General features: G+C 37.2%; 2 protein-coding genes across 8 annotated transcripts in view; one reads left to right on the top strand and one right to left on the bottom strand.

The window, feature by feature from the left end:
* The first annotated feature begins 113 nt into the window (after window positions 1-113).
* AnxB10 (Annexin B10) lies at window positions 114-11714 on the top strand. 7 transcript variants are annotated; one of them, XM_053753577.2, is made up of 8 exons: window positions 114-351; window positions 841-1017; window positions 4108-4312; window positions 5730-5809; window positions 7326-7451; window positions 7932-8064; window positions 9665-9846; window positions 10795-11714. In XM_053753577.2, exons 1-8 carry the CDS (start codon window positions 343-345, stop codon window positions 10852-10854), a joined length of 972 nt encoding a protein of 323 aa, XP_053609552.1. In that variant the 5' UTR covers window positions 114-342; the 3' UTR covers window positions 10855-11714. The 7 variants fall into 7 exon arrangements, with proteins under 7 accessions (XP_053609552.1, XP_053609554.1, XP_053609553.1 ...); XM_053753579.2 differs by having other exon boundaries at window positions 10798-11714; XM_053753578.2 differs by lacking the exon at window positions 9665-9846 and adding an exon at window positions 9255-9436 and having other exon boundaries at window positions 115-351; window positions 10798-11714.
* Window positions 11715-11933: 219 nt separating this feature from the next.
* Window positions 11934-19185, bottom strand: part of Pat1 (Protein interacting with APP tail-1) — a 44421-nt gene continuing 37169 nt past the window's right edge. The window contains exons 10-13 of the mRNA XM_053753576.1: window positions 16188-16330; window positions 15254-15419; window positions 14005-14133; window positions 11934-13413 (exon numbers count right to left, since the gene is read on the bottom strand). Of these exons, the coding sequence (XP_053609551.1) occupies window positions 13310-13413; window positions 14005-14133; window positions 15254-15419; window positions 16188-16330 (542 nt within the window). The 3' untranslated portion in view covers window positions 11934-13309. The remainder of the gene's footprint in view (window positions 13414-14004; window positions 14134-15253; window positions 15420-16187; window positions 16331-19185) is intronic.

A 19185-nucleotide genomic window follows, 5' to 3' on the forward strand; every position in this document is an offset into this window, starting at 1 on the left:
ATTACAAATGCCAATCAAAGAGAATTTATGCCAAAGCCAGCGATTTAAAAAATGTAATGTCAGTTTGCTGTCAGTGTCATTGACTAACATTTCCAGCTCCAGTCAAGCTCAGCAGATTTTTTTTAGTTTATTAGTGAGATTCGTGTGTGGTGGATGTCGACGTGTATTCTTAGAAAATTATAATTACGAGCGGTTTTCGTGCGAGAACTCTGTGACATTAAACACGGCAACTTATCGTTTGGCTAGCTAGACTTCTTAATATAATAACACCAAAAGTGCAAATATTAAAGTACGACCTACTTTTCGACAAGTTTCTTCCATCTTCCTACGTCAACAGCCAGAATGCCTCATGTAAGTACATCTTATAGATTAATTTCCAAAGGTTATTTACAACAGGGCGGTTTCTGATGACGTCAGATTACCAATAGGGCGCCGGAAGGGCTGGGCTGGGTCTACAAAGTACATAACTATAATCGTTGGAATGACTTGGCGGCTGTCTACTTTTGATTAGGTAAGTACTTAATTAATTTTGCGGCACACCTCCAACATTTCACTGTAGGCTACTAAATTAAGGAAATATGTTGCTTGGACCAAGAAATTAATTAATCAATGGAATAATATGGATACTTATGGATAATATTTCTTCATTTCTATGGAAATTCTGGTCTTTCGATAGCTTTGTCTTACCTTCCAATTTCAGAAATGACTTTTCAAATCCAGATTACCATTTTCAAATCATTTCTTCAAGTCTATTATATTAGTTTAGAAGGATAGATGATAATATACATCTTTATTTCAAATAAAAATATTAAAATTATTAATCATTACTATCATCTTCAGCGCGAGCCAACAGTAGTGGGAATTCAAAACTTCAATGCAGCAGAAGATGCCGCCACCCTTCGCGCCGCCATGAAGGGCTTCGGCACCGATGAGCAGACTATCATTGATATCTTGACGTCCCGCTCCAACCAGCAGCGCCAGGCCATCGCTCAGGCATTTACACACGAGTATGGCAGGGTGAGTACGCATACAAAGATATTTTACTACTCCTTTTTAGTTTTTCAGAGGAATTTTTCAACTGCTAGCTAGCTTTTTTTGTGTAAAATGCATCATTTCAAAAATACTACTAAATTTTGATATTGTTTTTGCCTGGCTGACTTCAACCCTCCTTGGCAATGCTATTGTTGCCTGTCGGGTGCTTAGGCCATGGAAAACATCCATGGGTCTATAAAAATGATACCTTTTTGAAGCATATTTGATGTACCTGCCTAGTTTTATATTGGACATGTTCATCTTAAAGACAATATCATCATCTTATGTTACAAATAAATATATTACTATTTATATTCTAAAATATTGTATGTGTTATTACAAGTTTTATTCCATTTGGAAACCCAATGGTGTTAATGCATGATAAAGTATCATACTATCAAACAATTTTTCTCTAAAATGTGGAATTTTTACCACCACTGGTTAAAAAATTTCATCCTCGGTGCTGGTAATAGTTATCTAGTTCCCAAAATATAGAACACAAATTTATACCACTTTTAAGAAGGCAAACAGCGGAAATCAAACAAGTGTCTTTGTTTTAGTTATATAATAGCTATTCATCACATACACGATACTACCAAAGCCCCGTCATCTACTCGCCCAAAAACATTGTAAAATCGATCTTACGAGGGTAAATCAAAAAGTTCTTAGAATGACATATTGATATATTTTTTTTGTGGGTAGTTTATTATTATTTTTAAAGAGTGATTATCGTATAATGTTTATGCTCAGTTACAATCGATTCGGTCGTATCGTTTACAAGCAATAAATTATTAAGTGCCAAGGGTATTCCAACGTATTGAAATATGGAAAAAAACGAATTACGTGCGGTGATAAAGTATCTGTGCCTAAAAAAAATGTCCACTAAGGAAATTTTTTTGGATATTCAGGAGACATTAGGGGATAATGCTTTACCCTATTCTACAGTAGCTTACTGGGTTTCGGAATTTAAAAGGGGTAGATCAACTTGTGAAGATGATCTGCGTTCCGGGCGGCCGTCAACCTCCATCACAGAAGAAAATATCAAAAAGGTCGAGAAGTTAGTTCTGGAAGACAGAAGAATAACTATAAAACATTTAGCCGAGGTCCTAAAGATTTCATTTGGAAGCATCCAATCCATTTTAACAGATTCCTTGGGGTTCAGAAAAGTGTCGGCAAGATGGGTACCACGAATGTTAACAGAAGAAAACAAAAAACGTCGTTTGGAAATTTCAAAGCGCAATCTTGAAATATTACAGTCCGATCCGGATGAATTTTGCCGTCGTGTTGTTACCATGGATGAAACATGGGTCCACCATTTTGATCCCGAAACTAAAAGACAAAGCATGTCTTGGAAACGGCCATCATCGCCACCAATGAAGAAATTTCGCGTTGCTCCTACCGCCGGCAAAGTTATGGCCTCTGTGTTCTGGGATAGTGAAGGAATCCTTTTTATCGATTACATGCCGAAAGGACAGACCATTACTGGATCCTACTATGCTAATTTATTTCCAAAAGTGCGTGAAAATATAAAGGAAAAACGGCGAGGAAAACTGTCATTGGGCGTGTTGTTTCTTCACGATAACGCTCCTGCGCATCGGTCCGAAGTTGCGCTCACGGCAATCCGCAGTGCTGGCTTCGATCTTCTTGATCACCCACCATATTCTCCGGACTTAGCCCCTAGTGACTTTCACCTATTTCCAAAATTAAAGGAGCACATCAGTGGAACTAAATATAGTGATGACGACGCAGTTATGGCTGCCGTAGACGACTTTTTTGAGAGTCAAGAAAATGATTTTTTTTTGGAAGGAATTAGAAAGTTAGAGAAGCGGTATACTAAATGTATTGAATTAGAAGGAGATTACGTTGAAAAATAAAATATTTTTGTACACATCTCCTGGTTTTTTTATAGTGATTCTAAGAACTTTTTGATTTACCCTCGTATTACCACCTCGTAGAGTCCACGTCGGTGAACTTGTCGCCTCTGTATTGACCAAGTCGGCTGACCTGCAATTTGCTATCAAGGCCGTATCTGAGTCATTGTTTTTTTTTTCACCATGGGAAGTACTTTTTGAGTCACGCGAACCATGAGTTTGGTCCCTGTAGTAATTAAATAATGGATAATGCAATGTGGCTTGTGGTTACACCCTAGAATATAATCACTACACACACACACACACACATTGCCTTGGATAGGACATCTTCACGTTCACTCGGTACCGCCCGGCGGCACCAGGACGCTTCTCTCAATAGGCCCTTCAGGCACCTTGAGCAATATACCGCTCTGGCCATTTTTCGAGTAACTTCCAAAGCAGAGGTTCGTTCCCACCTGGGAGCCCTTTGAGCTGTTACTGTTTCAGCTGTACGGTCTTTGCGACTGTCGCCATATTTCCTCCGGTTAAGCAGTAAAGGTCGACGTAGCGACCGACTGCAAGTAGGCTTCCATAAAAAAATATAAAAAAAACATTGCCTTCGCAGCTGCATTCCCAAGGCATGCGTCAGGCAGGCGGCCGGTTGTAAAATGACAGCCGAATCAGGCTTCGCGGTGTTACAGCCCCGAATGCGATAGTAATTAGATTATGTATTTGGTTGTTACACTAGTTGTTATGAAAATGATTGAAATTTAATATTTTACATTCACTATGTAACCACACAGTTATGTGCATTACCATCGAGAGAGGTAATATGTATATAATATATATGTACAAGCGGCCCGTCCCGGCTTCGCTTGGGTAAAACCATAATAATTTCAGAAATCACACTATTTAAAATAATCTTCAAAATCCGTTGCGTACTTTTAAAGATGAGTATAGGGCCAGACAGACATTGGGAAGCGACTTTGTTTAATATACTATGTAGTGATAGTGATACAGTAGCAAGGTACCTACCATTTTTCACGTAATACCTAAATCATTTCGTTTTCATAAAATTCCCGGCTATAGGTCGATAGTTGATACAACATATCAGCGACATCAAAGTTTTCCACTGCCTCCAAAACAAATGCAGACGGCATCGACCTACTTTAAATAGGTAAAGCATTTTTTCCAAAAGATTCTTATGAAGACAATCTATCTCTAGGACATCATCGAAGACCTGAAGTCTGAATTGGGCGGGCACTTCGAAGACGTGATCGTGGCGCTGATGCGGCCGGCTGAGGAGTACCTCTGCAAGGAGCTGCATCACTGCATGGAGGGCCTGGGCACGGACGAGGCCACGCTGGTCGAGATCCTGTGCACCAGGACCAAACCCGAGATCGCTGCTATTGTCGACGCTTATGAGAGGAGTAAGATGAATGATGAATTAGTGCAAGATTACGATTTACTTTCCGCTATACCTAGTGTCTGTCCGCATCAAGACGCAGCCTATCACGTTGTGGTATGATTGTCCTCCCGTCACGATACCACACATATCACACATTATTGTTAGTAATAGTAAATATAGGTACTGAATTATTACCATTTAGCAGATCTTGGGCACCGACGCTTAACGGTGGATGAATTACAGAGAGAGAGAGAGAAAATAAAAGCCACGTCATGACTTACTCTGTTATAGTACTTATTAACTCTGTTAATAAGCTGATGTAAGTATATTCTGTCTCTTTTTGTCAGTTTCAAAAATCGACAAGTGACAAGACATACTTTAGCTCAAGGATTTAGTAAATACTTGCTAATTCCATGCTTTAGCTTAAAGTATGTGTAACTTTTTTTTTTAATAACTGGGTTACTCTTTATCACGGCTTTAAAAAAAAAGTGATGAAGGCAGTGCCGCTTAAATATCCATAAATAAAGTCTAATATTAACCCGAATACGAAAATTATACTTATGTGTTACGCGAAACTATCTATCTACACTTGCGACTTGCGCTGTTCATTCAAAATCGCGCGCGAATAAATTTTAGATTATATTTACGTACGTAGGAAGTGTCTGTATATGTATAATATTACAGTGCTCAATCCAAAACGTCACAAAAAGGCATAAAAAAAACTCTGTCTCTCTACTTTATAAAAAAGAGAAAAACCTTATTTCGTTGAAGCGTTGAATGTCAAGCCACAACATACATTAATTTTATCATTCGAATCTTTTAAACTCGGTAGTTCTAGGTCAATTGGTCGACGACATTCCTGGGACGCGCTCGTCATTCATAATGATGCAGCGACCATTAAATGCGTGTGATGTTTGTCGTAGTGATTCATTCGAACGAAACGTTTAGTACATAGTTGATGCAGATGTTTAGTTGTAATACCTGGATGTGATCGCATCAATCTATGACGTATCGGATGACGATGTTATTGTGTAAACTATCAGCCGTGAGCAACACTCACGGCTCCGTCCGCGGTAGGCTATGTTTAACCCCGGGTAATAAACTGTCCCCACAGTCCCCAAGTCAAAGCTTGAGCAAAAGTAAAAAAAAAATGTAACTATACAAACGTAAAGTAAATATATTAGGACAAATCACATACATAGATTGAGTTAGCCCCAAAGTAAGTTCGAGACTTGTTATATGGGATACTAACTCAACGATACTATATTTTATAACAAATAATTATATAGACAAACATCCAAGACCCGGGCCAATCAGAAAAAGATTATTTTCCATAATGATCCGACCGGGGTTCGAACCCTCGGTTCTGCAAGCACTTTACCACTGGGCCACCGAGGTCGTCATACCAAGCTAGGGCTTATACATATTTTGTGTGGCAGTGTACAACCGTCCGCTAGCCGAGCACATGTGCTCGGAGACTTCCGGGGACTTCCGGCGACTGCTCACCCTCATCGTCACTGTAAGTATGCGCCAGTCATGTTAACACACGACGCGACCCAGGCCCTCGCGCAGTACTTCGTTAGTACCTATGTTAGGGCTTGGGACTCGCGACAATCCTAATGAATATTATAAATACAAAAGTAATTTTAATACCTCTTCACGCTTTATCTACTCGACCAATATTCTTGAAATTTTCCATACATGTAGATTGAAGTATGGAGAAGGACATAGGGTACATTCATTCCAGGAAAATAACTGGTCCCGTGGGAAATGAAGTGGGCAAAAGCTTGTTAGGTATATGTATATAAAAAGACATTTAAAAAATATGGCAGTCGAAGGTGAAGGAAAATATTGACTCGAGATAATAGTAACCAGATGAGAGATGAGATAGAATCGTTCTTTCTTTCTTATAATGTCATGGCTAACATTGGTGTCAGATTTATTCAAATGGCCTAAAGGCATCTGACTTGACTTACAGTACTGTTTAGGTTTCCTCACGATGGTATCCTTCTGAATGTTGCAAATTTTTAAACAAAATATTTTCTGATCTTGTGCATGGCGCATGCTCTCACACAATAATATTTAACAACTATACGTGTACATATATTTGGACAGTGCTTGTGCAGTTGGATTTCGTTCGCACACTAATAAATATCTCATCTTCGCACAGTTTCGTTTTTATTTGTATGTATATTGTTAAATGTCAATTATCATTTACTATGTTTTTTTAAATATACTATAATATATATATATTTTTCTGATAACATTGTTATTTGCAATGTTTTTAGTTGTTGTTGCGTTTAGTTATTTTTTGGTGAATTTTAATCTGTAGTTTTAATCATAATGTACATCCATACTAATATTATAAATAGAAAATATATGTTGTTTGTTTTTAGTATATAAATTTTAAAAACTACTTGGCCGATTTTGACGATTTTGGCACAGAGATTAACGAAACCTTCCGGAGTGACATAGGTTACTTTTTTATTATAACTAAGCCGGGGCAGGCCGGTAGTAAATAGATAATAGCTTTTGGAACTCATACCTAAATTTTTCTTACAATAAGTTTCACGAACAATAATATCTAATTTATCCACTACATTGTGTGTACATGTGATGGATGGAATCCGGTTAAGGGAAGCACATTCTTTTCTTTCGCTTACGCTGTATCATATAAGGCCTTGGACTGGTGGCTCTTAGCGATTGCTAAAAATATTGAAAGTACACAGTGTTTCTTTGTAATATTTTGGACGTATATATATATGTGTGGAGAAGGCAGTATGAAAATATATGATCGATGTTGTGCTATACTCGTCTGTAAAAACAAAAATGTTTAATTTGTTTACTAAATATACATACCTAAGTACATATAGTTATATCAGTTTTATTGTCAGTTCATTTTCAATTGACCTACCAACTTGCCAAAAGTATTCTTAGCCTAAAGAAATTTTATGATACCAAAAAAATAAATCTATATCTAAGAGCCCCACATTCCAAGGTCAATAAAGAACAAGTTACCACTGTGTGATGTGAAGTCTGGCCACAAGGGGGCGCGGGACGAGGAGGCGGGCGTGGACGCGGAGCGCGCGCGTGAGGCTGCGCAGGAGTTGTTCGACGCGGGCGAGGCCAAGTGGGGCACTGATGAGGAGATCTTCAATAAGGTAGCTTGAAACTGTTTTATTTTATACAATAAGGGACATTAGTACATAAATACTAGTATAAATGCACTAGCATAAATTGCCATCGTTGTCGAAAGAGCACTCGCTAAATCGCGGGTAGAATCTTGCAACTCAAATTTGAATCAAAACCTTCGACCGGTGGAATGATGAAATACACGTTTAATTTGGATTACAATGCATTATTATGATGTGCATGACCAATCGGTTTCCGACGAGGTAACTCCTTAATGGATAACTGAGGGCTTAGTGCGGGTTTGCATTTCACTTCTAACCATCGACTCGATTGGAAGTGAAACTCGCACTAAGCCCTCTGTACGGACACAGAAATGGGTTTAGTATTTGCCCAATTTCATCCCAAACAGTCCGATGCAAACCGGACATGGACATGTCACGTGTAATCTGATGACAATAAAATCTTGTGTCAAAATGGCATTTTTATTTTTAATTCAATCGCCGATATAGATCCTGGCGCACGAGAGTTTCGCGCAGCTGCGTCAGATCTTCGAGGAGTACAAGAACATCGCGGGGCGCACCATCGAGCAGGCTATCAAGGCAGAGATCGGGGGCGAACTCAAAGACGCCCTCTCTGCTATCGGTGCGTATCATTCTTTACTAAACATTAGATGATTTAAAATTTACTTAAAACTAAGTCTACTTCAGTCTTCCAAAGATCAGGTGAAGCAGAAGCGGCGGCGCAACAAACTTCACCTCGACCTTTTTTCCAAACAGGTCAAATGACAAAATATCTACGACCTTGGTGGCGCAGTGGCAAAGTTCTTGGCACTGCACCGAGAGGTCCCGGGTTCGGATCCCCGGTCGGGTCATGATGGAAAATGATCTTTTTCTGATTGGCCCGGGTCTTGGATGTTTATCTATATATGTATTTGTTATAAAATATAGTATCGTTGAGTTAGTATCCCATAACACTAGTCTCGAACTTACTTTGGGGTTAGCTCGATCTGTGTGATTCGTCATAATATATTTATTTATTTATATTTATTATAATCTATATAAAATCTATAGTTGTAGAGAGAATATGGAACTTTTTGGTAAAAATGGGATGGTTTTCGGGCGTTTTACCACCATATTTCATATTATAAATGCGAAAGTGTTTGTCCTTGTTTCACGTCAAAACAGAGCACTCGCTTGAGATGATTTTTGATTTGCGTTAGAGTAAGTAGCCTAATGTCTAATATTCTGGCTCATTGAATGAATCCATCTTGAACCACAGTCGTGGCGAATCTTGTCTGTGACAGAGGATCGCAGGAAGACGCCAATTACTCTCAATGTTGTGGCCGCGCGCCAGCTCCCGAAGCTCGTTTCATTCATCGTATGTTCAACATGTACCCAAAATAGAATGATTAAGAATTTCTCACATTATTGTTACTTTACACTAATATCATACACCCAACCTGTTTTAATTACAAAGTTTTGAAACTTTACTGTATTTAAAAACAAGAAACCAAAACAGGCAGATTATGGACACAGATTATATAATAATAATTCTACGGTTACTATGGATATCATAATTTCGTCTAAAAGCCAAACATTAAACTTCGATTCGCACTCCGCATGTTCTACGTTCTGGAAGAAACCAAAACACAATATTCAAAGGACGAATAATTAAGTTATCCATACAGCTCAATTTGTCCTAGTTTCGCAACGCTTGGCTCTGTCCATTCTGTAAGGGATACAGACGTGATGCTGTATGTATATACGAATCAATTAAAGTAACTTATACTTTTATCCCCTCCCCCTACCCCCGGCTAACCCGTCAACTTTCAGTGGAATGTGTGGAAAGTGCCCCGGCGTGGTTCGCGACGCGCCTGCGCAACGCGATGCAGGGCATGGGCACCAACGACCGCACGCTCATCAGAATTATCGTCAGCCGATCGGAAATTGACCTCGGCGCCATTAAAAGGGAATACGAGCGACTTTATGATAAGACTTTGGAAAGCGAAATACGGGTATGTTCATTGAGGGCGCCCGATACTGCCACGGTGTTCTTTTTTTGGCGTCTGAACGCAACGCAACTAGGCTCTTTGCGTGCAAACGTCAACGTCAACGTCAGTGATAATTGGCGGTTCAGAGGCGGCACTACGAATTTTTTTAGGTCACACAATACTCCGGACGTCCTAGAATTACAGTGTAGAACGCCGTTTAGTGCTGTAAATAGCACTGGGTATGTTTTTCAGTGGAGTGCGTGGAGAACGCCCCGGCCTGGTTCGCTCAGAGGCTGAATAACGCGATGGAAGGCGCGGGCACAGATGACAAGGCGCTCGTGCGCATCATCACTAGTCGCGCTGAGATCGATCTCGGCAGCATCAAGCAGGAATATGAGCGACTGTTCGATAAGACATTGCTCAGTGATCTGCAGGTATGTGGTGGTTGATACAATGACGATAGCTTTAATGAGACTGATATTTTATATAAATTAACGTTTATATTTCAAGTGTATTTAACTTCTGTGCATGATATCACGACGGAATTGGTTATTGATTCACAGTCTAGTCCGTTATTAAAAAGTAAAAACACATTTTTATGTTGGTTAGCGAATACTTTTAAATTTTATACTTCATTTTTTTTTGTATGACGATACTATAGTACATAACATAATATCTATTTATCATAGCACCATACGTCATTGAATCACCACCAGAAACATATGCTCACACCGCATCATATATAATTTGGGCACATTATAGCATGGAAGCTTACAATACTTACTTGGTACTGGTCTATGGCTATGATTATGTTACCTTCTGCTTTCAACGTTAGCGGTGAGTTATAATTACTTATATGTTGTAATGTGTTTAAATTATATTTCGGTACCGCTCCCGGTGGATGAACACAGGAGGTAAGATAATAATTACTCATATATTAAAATTTTCGCTAATTTGAAACATTTTTGGAAGAGATATTATCATAGACAAAAATATTTCAATTTAATTATGTCAGATTTTATAGGAATTTCCGAAAGAATAAAAGTTTCATTAAATTATTATTTAGTTATTAAAAGAATAATAAACGTATTTAAAATAAAGGTTTTTAATATTGTACATCACTTTTGATGTAACAAAAAATGTTTAAAGTAAATATAGTTGAATAAGATAAATATTTTAAAAAAAGTTTCTATATACCAATAAATCGAAACTGATGACTATGATATAGGTATGTTATAAGTATACCTAGCTAAATAAGCTGTCGTAAATAACCCACAACTTCCAACTTAAGCCACTATATACTAATGTATTCGCGTTTCTCCGCATGCCGCGCCCTCTACCGACCGCCACCATCAACTAACGATGCCCCACGCGACTGCCAGCAGGGCGAGACCTCAGGCGACTACAAGAGGGCGCTGGTCGCGCTCCTTGGCCCGGCGTAGGAGCCCTAAAGACATGAAGCTCCTAACCTATGCTCTTAGTTATATTTTGCGTTTATTTCCATTGATCCTGTTTAAATAGAACGATTCACGATTTGTATTTCTAATTTTCGAAAGAGGCAAATATCAATATGGTGTGGCGTATTCCATACAATGTTAGAAAAAATATCTGTATGGCTATTTGTTTTGTCGAGTCGAAATGGCTAATTTAAACGATGTTAAATAAATATTTTTTCTTGAGATTAAGAAATTGTGACAGGGTTAGCGGAACGCCTGAAATCTATATAGACCTATCCTTTTATTGAGTTTTACGATCTCAAGAGCTGGTACATTGTATGTTTTTCTTCCTCTCCCATAATCATGGAAGTCATTAGCGTTGTATGTAAACAGGATTACAGCAAGTAGTGTAGGTGTTTGTGCTATTATTTAGATAGCACCTGTTTTTGATATTATATTTCTTGACTGATTCCCAACTATTTATTTCTTATTGTCAATTCGCTATTGGAATATTTGAATGTTATATTATTGATATATTTACTTATTTTATTGTATAGTATGCAAGCTTGAGAAGTGAATGTTAATAATATATTTTTACGCATAATTTTATCAAAGTTGTATAATTGAAAATAGTATTTTTATTATTGGATATACTATAAATCTCAACATACGATCTGAATCTGTTACTAGACTCGCCATCACAGCCGTGTACATTGTTTTAAAAACAAGTACATTTTAATTTAAGTACATGTATGCTTACACAGTGAGATTGTTGTAGCAAATTAAGATATAAAATTCGTTGTTGCATTCCCTTCTTAATTGTAAGCCTTACTTTTTTGTATTGTCTAATAAATAATTTTAAGAGATTTCTTGTTTATCACTAAAACTCCTATGATATAAACTCAATGTCTATAAATATCATTAAATTTTTTACAAGACGCCTAAAGGTATCTGGCACCAGGTAGAGCTTAAGGGTTTCTATAGTGTACACTATATATCACTAAGTATTCACAAACGAGTCGAGCGATCGAGACGGCTGTTAGATATTATTTCTATCAGTGGATTTAGTGTATAAATAAAATGCATTGTCATCATAAATCTTATTTACTCGTATGCCTTACACACGTAACAGCCATTCATGAATCAAACTAACAATATTATTTCTTAATAAAAATACTTCTTTGCCATATGTAGTCATGTCGCTGAGAATCGTATGAAAATATGTTCGCGCGCCCGTTCCCTGGGACGCAACCATTATGCAATATATAGCTATAATATATCTCGTTTTACAACTATTAAAAGCACTATGTCGCCAAAAGAAATTCGATATGTTTTTAGCTTTTTACATACAACTTTATTATAGTTTCAATGTGCAAAGGAAATTTGCCATTGTCATTAGTGGAGCTATAAAAAGCCTAGTTTACACCAATGGATAGATTTAATATTATACAATAAAATTCAAGCTAAATTGATTCGACTAAAACATATATAATTTATTTAAGAAATATAATATTTTTTATTTGGTGTGAACAAAACTTTAGTATTTTCAATAAATAATTTTGCAAATTCAAATTTCGAACTAAACAGCGTTGGCCACAACGAAAATAGAGACTGGCAACATCGGCGTTAATTTACCTACAGATAAAAAGAACAAAAAAAAAAACAAATTTGACTATATACACATCTGATCATTGCACAACCTACAATTTCTACACTAATAATGCTAAGCAACAGAGTAGATTAAATCTAGTTATTTATACAGCGTAGGTACATAAATCACCATGAGGAACATCTTACAGTAATGTAGCCACGTCATCATGCCGCATACATAATGCTATCTCACTCACTGCTACTTTGAAAAGTGAAATAACTTCTCTTTAGCGAGATAGCGCGGCATCTATCGTGTAACGCATTTTTAAAATAACAGTTAATCTGATATTTTTATATATTCGTGTTATCAATACATCATTAAATACGGACAGATATAAGGCAAAAGCTAGGTTTTTGTGCGTAATGTGTGCGTTGACATATACTGAGGTATCATTTTGTATATATATTTAATAATATGTCGATTTCTAAGAAATGAGCATTCGACAATAATGAAAAATGACGCTTCCCGAAGCATTTCGACTGTGGCTTGAGATCGAAAAAACTTATGCGAAAGTGTTGCCAGTACAAAAACAATTGTCCATTCCATGGCTTTTTAAACTAATAAGAAACTTTATTTACAGCAATCGGCAGTTTCCATTAACACGTATAAACTTTCCCTCTTATTCATAAAAAAGTTAATAAGTAAAAATATATTGTTCCTAACATTGATAAATGGAGGCAAAACATATTTCAACTAAAAATAGGTACCTTTTTCATGAATAAGTGAGTTTGAGTGCAAAGCGGTATTTCGCTATCAATCTCTCAGTACACAGTTGTTGCGTTAGTTGTTGACAGACGTACAGACAGTGGTTCAGTCGTTGGGCGTGAAGAATTTCGCTTTGAGCTCCTCTAGAGGCATCACTTGTTCGTCGCCGAATGCCGGTTGTTGTTCCGCCTTTGATTCCTCTCGGAGGGCTGGAAAATAAGTTGTTTGTTTTATTTAGGGGGTCGCCAATTATCACGTGAGGCTTGAAAGGGGGAGGGGTTCAGCAAAAACGGGACGGGGGTGTAGTCTGTAGCTGTCACATTTATTTTTCGTCAAACGCTCATTTTCAAAATCGAAAAGTTTGATGTGATATTTATATATTATTATATAATTTACTAGTGGCCCACTCCTTGGGTAAAACCTTATTAAAAAAGTTGCACATGTTACTCCTGAAGATTTCGTATATTTCTGTGTTAAATTTCATCAAAATCTACCCTGTAGTTTTTACAGTTTACTCTGTCTATTGGGAATAGCTATTACACCGGTGCCTCTGGAGGCGACAACGGCCGTAGTGCTTCCAGAGGAGTTCCAATAATAGTATTAAGAGTTGAAGCGCTTGTTAGGTCGAAGTCGTGTTTTGAAAGGGTTATTATGATCTACTTGACATGCGTCTACGCGCCCCAGGCTTGCGGGGAAGTCAGAAAGACGATATATTTAGGGCACAACTCGACGGGAAACTGTTACGGCGCGTTCCCATAGCTGAGTCGCGCCTCTACACGGTTTGACAAAACAATGATTACCGTGCCAGCGCTGCAGCAGCGCGCTGTAGTGCTGCGCGCGCTGGTGCCGCTTCAGCTGCGTGCACACGTGCACCAGTCCGCGGTAGTCGTACTCCAGCCCGCTGTAGCGCTCGCCGAACAGCTTCAGGCCTAAACAAACAAACAAACATGTGACTGCGTGAACATTGCACTTTTATTTACCGCAATTAAAACAAAAACCAGCAATATATAAATAAATATAAATTTATAGAAACAAATCACACAGATTGAGCTAGCCCCAAAGTAAGTTCGAGACTTGTGTTATGGGATACTAACTCAACGATACTATATTTTATAACAAATACATATATAGATAAACATCCAAGACCCGGGCCAATAAGAAAAAGATCATTTTCCATCATGACCCGACCGGGAATCGAACCCGGAACCTCTCAGTTCAAAGGCAAGCACTTTACCACTGCGTCACCGAGGTCGTCAAATGTCAAACAATGTATACCGAATCCGCCAAAGTTTGGCAAACTGTTCGAAGACAGCGTGGAGCCGACGGTAAATAAAAACACTCGTACTAACTACGCAATGTCCACGCGTTCGCGTCGACATGTGTCTGAGTTCCGCGACGGTGTGGAGCTGGCATAATGTCGGAATTTATTCTATATTATAGTTAAATTGAGAAGTCTAACAGAGATCTAATCCAATTGCATTCTAATCTATTGGTCTTATTATTACATTCATTATCAATAAATCTCATGATATCATATTTAATTGTATCAATCAATCCAGCTATATTATATATGTGTGGTTTAGCAAAAGAACATACACGTTCTCTCTCTCATATCCTCACGTGTTCTAAGTTACATTCGGAGTTGTGACGCTCCGAAGACCAACAAAAAAAATATATTAAAATTTGAACATTTGACTAAGCTTTTACAACCGGCTGCCTGCCGTCACTCTTTGGGGATGCTGTTGTTACCTATCTGCTGTTAGTCGCCTCCTACTACATCCACGGGAGGATTTCGAGTGGCCCTATTCTTGGACCAATTTGCATAAAATGATATTTGTATCAATCCTATATGATATGAACATACGCTATGTTATGTACTGACAATGATAATTAAACTATTATTATAAAGAGGTAAGCGTTTGTGAGTTTGTATGCTTGAGACGGGTAATCTCCGAAACTACCGAACCGACTTTACAAATTCTTTCACCATTAGAATGGTACATAAAATTCCCACGGGATCGGCAACATCAAGTGATAAAACAAACTCACTAATAGATATAGATCTGAGATAGAGTTTCTCAGCGGCGCAGTGCATGTTCATGTGGTAGTTGTAGAGCGACGCGAGGTGGCCGATGCTGAGCCCCACCTCGTAGTCCTCCGCGCCCAGCAGCTCCTCCTTTATGGCTATGGCTTTCAGGTGCATCGTCTCTGCGTCCTGAAATATTACATTTTGGATGTTATCGTCGGGTTTTTGCACACGTATATTGTACTGTATTAATTTACTAAAACATGATAAAAATACAACTATTTTTATCATATTTTAGTAAATAAATTCTACTAATATTATAAATGGGAAAGTAAGTTTGTTTGTTACCTCTTCACGATCTATCTACACAATCAAATGTAATCTTGAATTTTTTCATATATATAGTTTCAAGTATGGAGAATGACATAGGGTACTTTTCATCCTGGAAAAATAATTGTTCATATGTGAAATTCACGCGAGCAAAGCCGCGGGTAAAAGCTAGTAAATAAAAATTATGTTCTTTATAAGTTTGTGATATCAAATAAATCAATTTTGTTTTTCTTTCCGTCTCCGATATTTCGTGGACATTATGCCTCCCTGCTATCTATACTGCTATATATCTTATAAAGAGGTAAGCCTTTGTGAGTTTGTATGTTTGAGGCGGGTAATATCCGAAATTACCGAACCGATTTCAAAAATTCTTTCACCATTAGAAAAGTACATTATCCAAGATTGCTATGCCAACTGATATTATAAATGCGAAAGTTTTTTTGTTTGTTACATCTTCACGCATTTATCTACTGGACCGATCGTTATGAAATTCGGTACACGGGTAGAAAATAACCTGGTATAACATATGGGTACATTTTATCCCGAAATTCCCACGGGAAGCCTCTGGTAACACTAGATGTTAGTGTTACATACAGACAATCAGATACAAGATGGCTGGAGCCCGACCTGGAACTTCTGCATGCTCTGGTAGAGGCGGCCGAGGTTGCCGTAGTGCTTGGCGGTCTGCACATTGTTCTCGCCGAACGCCAGCGTCGACAGCGCCAGCGCCGCCTTGTGCAGCGACTCAGACTCCTCCAGCAGCGACGGCTCTGTTCACACACGCATGTGTGTTATTTTTATTATCATTTTAAAAACACAATTTCATGCAAAATAATTTTTTGCATCTTGAAAATGTTCAAAGGAAATGATTGAAGATTTTGAATTTTTGCAATTCCCTATTTCTATATATTCTTGGTTAGAAAATAATTGACCGAGCGAGCGAAGTCTACAAATCAACTTGTGGCAAAAACACATTTTTTGTATGTACGTTTGTAACGCGATAACTTTCGAACCGTTAGTCTAATTTTGATGAAATTTGAAAGGTATGTAGAGGTATGTAGGATCTTGACAGATCCTACATAAATAATTTTTAAGTTCGCGGTGCAACAATAACGGTTAAGTCGTTTTTGAAATATTCACAATTTTGCAAAAATTTATCGCGTTCGCGAGGTCATGTTCGCGGCAAACAACTAACTAGTAAGAAAAATTAAGTCTCATAATTGGGTTTATCGCGTCATGTGTACACACCAATGCCTCCTTTTATCCATTTTCCTTTCGCGGATCTACTGGAAGAAGTTCGCCGCGAGCTTAGACCTCGCGAAAACAATACATTTTTACAAAATTGTGGATATTTCAAAAACGACTGAACCGACTTTGATGCCCCCACAAAGTTAAAAATTTTATTGGGATATGCTACATACCTTTTAAATTTCATCAAAATCGGACCAACGGTTCGAAAGTTATCGCGTTACAAACATACATACATAATGTATTTTTGCCCCAAGTAGAATGTAAGACCTCGCTCGCTTCGCCCGGTCAATTATGTTGTGTACAAAAATAAATAATTAATAGTTTCAGGAAATACAGTTACTTTACCTAATTATTTTTTTAATTTTATAGTTTAATTTTCATAAAGTCGACGAATCTTCACCGTATAACTGTAGGACGACACCGCTATAGTGGCTATTAACTAAAATGGGAAAGAACGACCTCGCGCTCTGGACAATACGATAAAAAAAAATGGTTAAAATAAAAATACCGTTTGTAGATTTTCTCTTGTAGAGTACGGAAAAAATATTTGAGAATTTTATTTTCAATATAGAAGAGAAAAAAAGTAAATTCTAAAAACTATGAGTGACGTCACAGTTCGACCACATTAGACATGTTTCCTTTGTCTGCACCGCCACCCACTAAAAAAAGTATAAAACGTCACGTAATATACAACAAATGACAGAAAACATAACCTAAACTCATTGTTTACCGCTCCTTCCTTTTGCACTATTTTTGATTGTTTCGTAAATTCATTATAATTGTTTTGTTAGATCGTCATCAAAATCAAAATAACATTACACAAAAATCTTGGAAACCGATTAAATATCTACCTATATTGCTTTGTTTCAAGTTTTCAACATATAAAAATAGTTCGACGAGGAAACCAAACAAGTTGTTTTTAAGGTTCCTTTCGTGAATCGTAAGCTTGGGGTGTAGCAGCAGGTCGCTCTGATGTGCCAAAGGCCAGTTGGATATTTACGAGGATCATATTAACGTAAGTAAACCACTTCATTAGGATAACGGATATTAACTAAAAAATGTTATTGTATTTCACTCTTCTGTAGAGAGAGAACAATATTATTTTCAGTTGAACTATTCATATTCATTAATAGTCACATTCTCCTAATCGATCCAATCATTTATTTTATTTTTAAAGTGAATTATTTTATTTTAGGTTGAAGAAGATGTTGATAACTATTTGCAATGGAAATTTGGGAAATATCAACCTCAATTGAAAAGTTCAGTATGTATACGCACATAAAGAATAATTTGAAGACTGAGGGGACATTCAAGTTTTTGAAGCCACACTCTACTATTAATAATAACTTGGATCATCTGTGTTGATCAGTTGTTGTAGCTTGTGGTTTAATCAATTTATGATCATAATAAAAAATCTTTAAATACTATTATTTTGTTGAACTTTTTCATATCCATACTATCCCCTTCCTGCTATGTTACTATTATGAGTTATCAAGTGTTCCTACACTACAAAGGCTTCCCACAATTTTTGTCTAGATGAACTTACAGTCTGTATATTGTCACATCTACCTAAGTTGCTAGACCAGTATTGATAAAATTTAGCAATAGTAAATTTTATCAATACTGATCTAGCAACTTAGCCAACTTAACTTCAAACATGGGCCACTTGTATTTATTAAAAAATTAACACCTAGGCATATTTTTTTTTTTAAACATACAATACTTTTCTATGGGCAATAGTTTGAATAAATGATAATATGAATTCCGAGACAAGAATTCAAGACTTTTTTGATTGCAATAACAAATGCAAGTTGAGATGACTTTGTTCTTGAGAAATATCATATCAATTAAACTATATATTTAGGTACACAAATATATATTAAAACTTTTTGAACACATTTAATGATATTTTTTAAAACACTGTTGTTTTTTGCACACTTGATTTTTGGTAGCTATTTCAATTTTATTAACCATCATACCACTATGATCTTCAAGGGATTCTTCTTTATACTTTGAGTAATTGACTAGGGGGGACTGGGTAGATTTTCTTCTTTTGCACTCTTCTAACATACTATGTAAAGATATACTTGTGTAAATTTTCTCAAAACTTCTTTTTTTGTCAATATTCAAAGCTGGTCATGGTTTATCACTTGTAGACTACCACTGGCAGATGTTAGTGAAGGCCCTACTGTTATTTTAATTAACAAGTAAGTTCTATGTTTGCAACCACCTGGTGGTGCAGCACAGTCATCACAGTTTATATTTCCAATAGTTTCTTTATCTTCATTAATGCTAACAGTAACTGAGTAATCATTAATCAAACCCTGTGCTCCGGAGTCACTTTTGCTTTCATAATGCAGCTGTTTCCATCCCT

The sequence above is a fragment of the Plodia interpunctella genome, chromosome 13 (assembly GCF_027563975.2).
Source record: "Plodia interpunctella isolate USDA-ARS_2022_Savannah chromosome 13, ilPloInte3.2, whole genome shotgun sequence".
NCBI classification, from domain to species: Eukaryota; Metazoa; Arthropoda; class Insecta; order Lepidoptera; family Pyralidae; genus Plodia; species Plodia interpunctella.